This window comes from Sceloporus undulatus, chromosome 5, assembly GCF_019175285.1.
Source record: "Sceloporus undulatus isolate JIND9_A2432 ecotype Alabama chromosome 5, SceUnd_v1.1, whole genome shotgun sequence".
NCBI classification, from domain to species: domain Eukaryota; kingdom Metazoa; phylum Chordata; class Lepidosauria; order Squamata; family Phrynosomatidae; genus Sceloporus; species Sceloporus undulatus.
This window is the reverse complement of record NC_056526.1, coordinates 51,362,693-51,370,587: the sequence shown is the minus strand read 5'-3', so window position 1 is coordinate 51,370,587 and position 7,895 is coordinate 51,362,693. Positions and strand designations below refer to the sequence as shown.

Below are 7,895 nucleotides of genomic sequence, written 5' to 3'. Positions count from 1 at the left end.
CATCCACCCACCCACCCACCCACCCACCCATCCATCCATCCATCCATCCATCTTATATATAGGTTATATAATATTTTCTCAACATTTTTTTTAAAAAAATTACTATTGGAAGGCATATGAGTATGTATCCTAATTAAAAAACAGATAATTTTAGCTAAAGAGGTTGTTATTCTGAATGCCAAATATTTAAGAAAAATATTAAGGAGGATTAATTCCCTAAATGGATAAGCAAAGTTTAATCTCATCCTATATTATGTAATTTATAAATTGCTCATTTACTATAGTGTTAACTACATTGTGCACAATGTTATGTAGTCTTAGGAAAGGCAGTGTTATACTTCAGAAGTGTTTGCTGAGATGGCTTCTAAGAAGAAATGTGTAATGAAAATGCTTTTGTAATGTGAATAGTAAATGTTTTTTTTTTAAACTAAAAGCATGTGCTTTTATTGTAAAGCAGATTTAAAAGTCATCTACAAGTATAGCTTGCAACTCTTTGGGTTTTAATGGGAACCAATAATCTTTAAATTTTAAAGGAAAATGATTAAATGCATGCTGAGTTCATATATTTAATTCTTACCTTGCCAGAGTCATAACATGCCCTACATTTTTTTTCCTTTTAATCTTTGTAGTATTGATATCCTCACAAGTATTAAAATGTAGGTTATCTGTAATTTAGAGAAATAGGAAGACTTGCTACTTTTTTACAAAAAAAAAAGATTGCAGTTGGCAGTGTAAGAATTAATATAATGATGTTTGTGTAAAAATGTTTTTATATTACAAGAAACTTATGTTCCCAATAATTCTGCCAGGTTCTGGATGGGGTGTATTACCCTTTGCCATTAGCCCCGTAGTCTCTACTGGTAGTATTAATTGTGAACCAGGTATTATTATTTTTTAATAATGTATTTTCTTTCCTTTAAAATCATTTTTAATATGTCTATATTCTTTATAGAAATGTCCATATTTAAGTATGACTCAGTTAGAACAGGCTATTCTATGATCCTGACAAGCGCTGATAGCCTTCAAGCTGCTAGCTGTCACTGAGCACATCAGGAATGGCTTTTTGGATGAGGTCCAGAATTAATTGTCCACCATTTTGCAGATCAACTGCTTAGGCCTGGAATGGGCACCTTGTGGCTTTTGGATTGTGGTTCCTATTATCTTTCACTATGGACTGTCAAGGGCTTATGAGAGTTGCTAGCCAGCAGCTGGGTGGTCACAAGTTGCCCATTCCACTTTTTATAAAATGTGTTCTTCTTTTCCACTTCATGAAGTTTACCGCATAGGGGATAAAACGTTCCCCGATGCGTTACAACAAGCAGGAGCGCGGGTGTGCGCGGAGCGTGATGGGAACCCGATGGGGCCCAGAACGTGACTTTACTGCACAGGGAACGCCGCCGCTGCCTCCGAGCATTCCCATCGGGTTCCAGAGGGCGCCATTTCTGGGAATGCTTTTGAAACAGTTCCCAGAAATGGCGTCCAATGGCACCCTCTGGAACCCGATGGGAACGCGATGGGAATACTTGGCGGCGGCGTCGTTCCCTGTGCGGTAAAGTCACGTTCTGGGCCCCATCGGGTTCCCATCGCGCTCCGTGTGCTCCTGCACTCGTGCTCGTTAGAATGCATCGGGGAACGTTTTATCCCCGTACGGTAAACTTCCATGAATCAGTTCATGGTAGTGGTTACTACAGCAGATGAAACCTTAAATGGTTGGTGTTGTAATATGATGGTAGCAAAGCACAAAAGTGGTATGGACACAAGCATACCAAACACCCATGATTGGCTTTAGTGTATAGTCTTGACTGGGTGATTTGTTACCATATATAATAAACATCTGAGGAGTGGGAGTGTGTATCTCCATCCCTCCATCAATGTTTCCATCATGTTCCAGATGTGGAGAGTGTGAATGTTTGAAAAGGGGAGGCTGCACTAAAGGTTCTTCCTACAATTGCAGAAAAATTAGATTTGCAGGTGTTCTGAATCATACAGTCAGTCATCATCCTTGGAGCAGGCTCTCCCTTTCGGAGCATACCATACCCTTCACATGAGGAGAGTGAGGTGGGCAGGCTAGAGTGCTTCTGCTCTTCACGTGTTTATTTTCTATAATTAAAGAGCACCTGAAAAGGGCTCATGTGATTACCATATATGATTATATATGTGTGTACACTTTATTTTTTCCATGGAAATATATAAGGAGCAGGACTGATATATATCCGTATACTACTCCAAATTGTATTGATATTGTGATTTGCAGTGGGATTTCCAAACACAAGCAAGAAAATTCACTCTGAGATCGTGTTTTCTCCCAAATAGAAATATGTTTATAGCTGTTCTCAACATGCATTTGATGGCAAGCAGCATCATAGACATGGAGTAGGCAGATAGCAGTTATCATGAATTATAATTTTAGAAACCCAGATTAAAGAGAGAATTAGCTGAAGAGAACTTTATATCAATATACATTAATTTGGGCTTAATTGCCACAATGACATTTGGTGCAACAGAACACGTTTGATTTTTATGACCTATTATCACATTCTCCTTTTGTCCACTACTGTCAGCGCTTCACATTATCCTGATTTTGTAAACATTTTTGTCCTGTGCATGGATGCAATTTTTTTGTGTGAGAAAAGTAGCTATTATTTTTATACTAAAATTGCACAATCAATTTTGTGAACATGGCATGCAATATTTTTTTTAATATCTAGGGGTCTCTTGTATGTTGAGATTTGTTAGTTTCCATTATATGTGTCCTCACTGCTGCTTTTAATTTCTGACAATTGAGGAGGGAGGGGGAAACATACCATATATTCTTGAATGCTGTTAATTGATGCACATGCATTTAGTATTTGTAACCAAACAAGGTCCTTGAAATAACATGTTATATGTGTAAGAAAATGTTTCATGTTTCTCTCTCTAATCATCATCATATGAACTCTAGTTCATATATAGCCTAAACATGTAGATTTTCTGTGCAGGTAGGATATGGGGGGGGGGGGAACCATTTTGAGTTCCATGTTCTCTCCATTATTTATGAGGTTAGTGTACATAAATACCTATGAGGGCTGTGTGCTGTAAAAGAAAGTGGACATGTCATGTGAGATCTGAAGGGATGTAGGCCTTTTTCATACTGAAGTTTCTTTGTGAGATTTCAATTGCACAACAAATCTATTAGTCTTTAATGTCCCTGAAGATTCTTGATTATTTTTCTGTAATGAACTAGCATAGCAGATTTTATGTCTGTTTTATATATGCAAAAGAATAGGACTCCTTCACTCCACTGCATATGAAATGTATAAATTGGTTAATGTGAACTGGACATCTTGAAGCCTAAATGTACTGCATGCAACATTTATTACATTCACTAGGAAATATTATTTTGCAATCTGTTTTCTTCCTTGATTTTCATAAAGTGGATTCAGATTTTATTAACTAGAGCATCAAATCTCAAAATCTGTGAACACTGGTGGCATTTTCAGCTTCTTAAAACATTATTTATAGCAGTCATTAAGGATAAAAGATTTTCTCATACAGAAAATGAGTGACAGGAATGTTACTAAATCACAGTTTTGAAGAATCTACTGAAGGTACTGAGATAGTTATAACCATATTACCAATTAAACTAAAGCCATGATCCACAGGGCCATCAGGTAAGCTTTACAGTTGCAATACAATGCCTCGATAAAATCACATTTGAAAACAGTCTTCATATAATAAGACACACTCTTCAAACTCAACAACTTCTAGATTTGGCATCTAAGTATACGGAACAACAATTGGACAAGTGAGAGAAAAAGATGAGACACCTTGATGCATGTCTAAAAGCACACACCTAGAGGGCTCATTAGAACATGGCCTAAGAAATGTTATTCTGAATATTATCTCCATACTTTATGGAATCGATGACTAAACAGAGGTTATTGTATCTTTCATCAGGCAAAAGGGATGATAGGATTTGCCAAAAGGTGACAATCAGAACAACTATCAGGAAACATGACTGCATAAGTCAGAGTCCTGTAAGTACAAGTGGCTAATTTTGCTTTGTGCTTTTTACTTGTGTGGGTTGTAACATGCAAAGCATTAAAATATATCCATAATCAGTGTGCTAAAAAAATCCAAAAAGGAGGAGAAAGGGGAGGAGAAAAAAAAGGAACGTAGCAGCACTTTTAAGACTACACACAGGAGGTGGAGAGGCCATTGTCCAACATTACATTGTACAGACTCCTCTCTAAGGATCCCATGAATAAATAGCTGAAGGAACTATGCAAACTACTCAGACAGTTCTCCACTGATGTAAAGAACTGAATTCAAATGGACATACTTCAGCAGCCTAAATCTGGCATCTTCTATCTGCTATCCAAAACACAAGATAATCAGAGAAGACCCACTGTCTCAAGCATAGCACCCTTGCTATTGGTGTATTTGGGTATATGGACTCAATTCTCAGGCCGTACAATTAATGTTCCAAGATATGTGATTTCCTGCAGAAAATATGGTCCATGAACAAATACTCAAAGAACACCATCCTAGCCACTATGGATGTAGATTCCCTCTACACCAACATCCTATACCAGGGTGAACTACAGGCCATCAAAAATACAATCCTGAATGAGGCTATAGCACACATAGCCACCAAACTGCCAATTTGTACTCATTCATAACTACTTCACTTTTAGAATAACATGTACCTCCAAGTCAGTGATACTGCAGTGGGAACCCACATCTACAGTATGCAAACATCTCCATAGCTGACCTGGAACTCTTTCTCAGCACATGAACCCAGATACCTTTTGTCTGTCTGTCTGTCTGTCTATCTATCTATCTATTGGTGACATCTTTGCTATTTGGAAATATGGAAAGCAATAACTTGAAAAGTTTCACCAGAATTTCAGTAACTTTCACCCTAACATCAACTTGAGCCTGGAACAATCCACACAACACATTAACCTTCTTGACACCACTGTGAACTGCATAATGTATCTATCAAAAACCTACTCATCACTATAAATAATGCCTCCAATTTTCATCCAGAATGCATCAACAACTCTGTTGTTTATAGTCATGCCCTCTGATACAACTGCATCTGCTCAGACTCACAAGACAGAGATTCAAAACTCTTGGATTTACAACAGGCATTTGTCAAACTACAATATCCACCTAAGGAGCTTAAGAAAAAAAAAATCAGTAAGGAAATATTACCTCCCCAGAACAATCTACTACAGGACATACCAAAAGCATAAAATGATGGAACACCCCTAGCAATCACTTACAGTCCCCAGTTGAGTTCACTTGGATCATCAATGAACTATGACCAATTTTGGAGACTAACACAGCCCTCTCACAAGCTCTAGGAGGTAGGCTTTTATTGGCCTACAGATAGCCTCCAAATCTTAACTGATCACTTACAAAAGGTACTAAAAAATAGCATGAGTTTTAAAGTCCTCGAACAAGGAGAATACAAAGGAAGTCTAGAGACAGATGGATTGAATTATATTCACAAATTCAAATCCATTAGCAGAGTTAGCATGGTGTACTACATATATTATTATTAGAGTTCTTGCTACTGCACATGTAACAGAAGGAATCCTCCCTAGGAAGATTCACATAACAACACTAACTGACCACTGTAAGCTCTGAAAGACCTGTATCACTTTGCAAGCAGCCCTTTTGAAAATTTAGGGCAAGAGTTGTGATTTACTTCTTTCTGGATCTCATTACATTCCATCCCATTTCAACTCCCACAACTGTGTAAATAGGCCTTATGTTCTCAGGCCTGGATATCACTCTGTACTGCATCTGAAGAACTGGGTCTATATCCACGAAAGCTTGTACTAAAATAAAACTAGTTAGTCTTAAAGGTGCTGCTACATTCCTTTCCCCCTCCCCCTCTCTTCCTCCTCTTAATGCTGTAAGAGGCCAACAGGGCTACTTCCCTGAAAACTAAACAAACATATGCACCCTAAATATGGCCTCCTTCTTCCTTGACCTTAGAAGAGCTCTTATCTTTCAAATGTTCTCCCACTCATAGTTGTGTTTACAACTTAATTGCCTTTACCCATACATGACAGAAGTGCTGAGCAATTCTGTTTAGAATAAGACCTGCCTCCAGATGAGCTGCACACAATATAATTGCTTACATCAGACAAGTGCTGTATACCATTAAATGCCTTTCTTACTCTAAATCAAGAGTGACCAGGCACAAAGATGCATGAAAAATCTTGATTTTAAAACATTCTGATCTGTGACTTCTTACCATGGATATGCTTTGAATCTGATAGATACATAAATCCTTTTAAGGGCATTGGGATGTAACACCTTGTGCTTGGCATTTGGGGCCTAGGCAGTAAGTAAGCTCCTGCTTTATGGGTTGGCCCTTCTTTACACTTAAGGCAGGTTGTGTTGATGTTGCATGGCAAGAGGCTGAGACCATGATGGGAGGTACAAGGGTGGTGAGGCAATGGCCCCACTACCTGTGGGAAAACAGTGCAGTTCACTACTCAAGGCTCTGTAAATGCCTCCACAGGCCACCAGGTCTGCAGACATCTTTAGTTCCAGATTGCTCTTAGGTCCATGTATGCTTTAGTGTGCTTGGATAAAGAAACAAATAATACCTCATTTTGTAAATATAAAATAGGCATCAGCGGTAGCTCCTGAGAACAGTTATACCTTATTGTTTCCTTCCTGGAGGGCTGGGTAGGGTGAGGCTATTTTTCCACTTTCCCACATATTAGATCTTGAAACAAGTTCTAGTATCCATGGGCTGTCTAATAAACGAAACAGCCCTGTGGTGCTACTGGAAGATGCATATGCATAAGTCAACACTGATGGGGAGAATGGATTTCAAAATGGCTTCTTATACATTGGATGTATACATAGTTAGACATACTTTAAAAATGGATAAAACCTGAAATATTCAATGATTTTCCTTCCTTCCCCTAACAGATTAATATGGCTTCTTGTGATGGAAAGTGTCCCTCTGCCACAATTTTTAATGTCAACATTAATAGCCATTTAAGATTCTGCAAATGCTGTCGTGAAAGTGGAGTCCAGAATCTAACAGTGCCACTTTACTGCTCAGGAAATGGCACTGAAATTATGTATGTGATCCAGGAGCCTACAGACTGTTCATGTCAATGGACCTGAAAATTATATGGATATCCTAGATAACTGTATTCAAACAGCATTATATGTTTATTATTATATTCAAATGTCATAAAGTATATTAATATATACATATTTCTCATGTCTCTGACATATTCAGAAATTTATTCATGTTTTTGAACATTATATTAAAATAGTACATGTCATATATGTAACAGTTAATTCATCTTTCAGTAATCTATTTATGACAGATTTGTGAATTAAACACTTCATGGGAAAGCGATGTTAATCATATATACTTGCTTTAGAGTTGTTACAACTCACAAACCATTCTGCAGCTTATTAGAACATCCGGGTGCACCATTTATTTGTGCATTAAGCGGAACCCACTGTGCAATGTAATGTCATCTGGTGTTTTACTTATTATTTTAAATATATGTGACACACTAATATTAATTGTTTTTATGATGTGTATGTTTGTAACTTTCAGAACACTTAAAATTTTTGTATATTCTGTATATTTAGAAAATTCTAATTAACGCCCTTTAACATTTTTTGGGGAGATGCAGTGGGTCAAGTGGCTAAGATGCTGACTCTGTTGATTGCAAGATCAGCAGGTTGGCAGTTTGAGGCCCGGATGCCGCATGATGGGGTGAGTTCCCATTACTACTCCCAGCTTCTGCCAACTTAGCAGTTTGAAAACATGTAAATGCAAGTAGATAAATAGGTATCACTCCAGTGGGAAGGTAAACAGCATTCTGTGCAATCATGCTGGCCACATGATCACAGAATAG

General features: G+C 37.7%; 1 protein-coding gene across 1 annotated transcript in view; it reads left to right on the top strand.

Moving 5' to 3' along the window:
* The window catches only part of OTOGL (otogelin like), a 106,395-nt gene extending 98,700 nt beyond the window's left edge, over nt 1-7,695 (top strand). The window contains 2 exon segments of the mRNA XM_042467983.1: nt 3,937-4,016; nt 6,943-7,695. Of these exon segments, the coding sequence (XP_042323917.1) occupies nt 3,937-4,016; nt 6,943-7,143 (281 nt within the window). The 3' untranslated portion in view covers nt 7,144-7,695.
* The last annotated feature ends 200 nt before the right edge of the window (nt 7,696-7,895 follow it).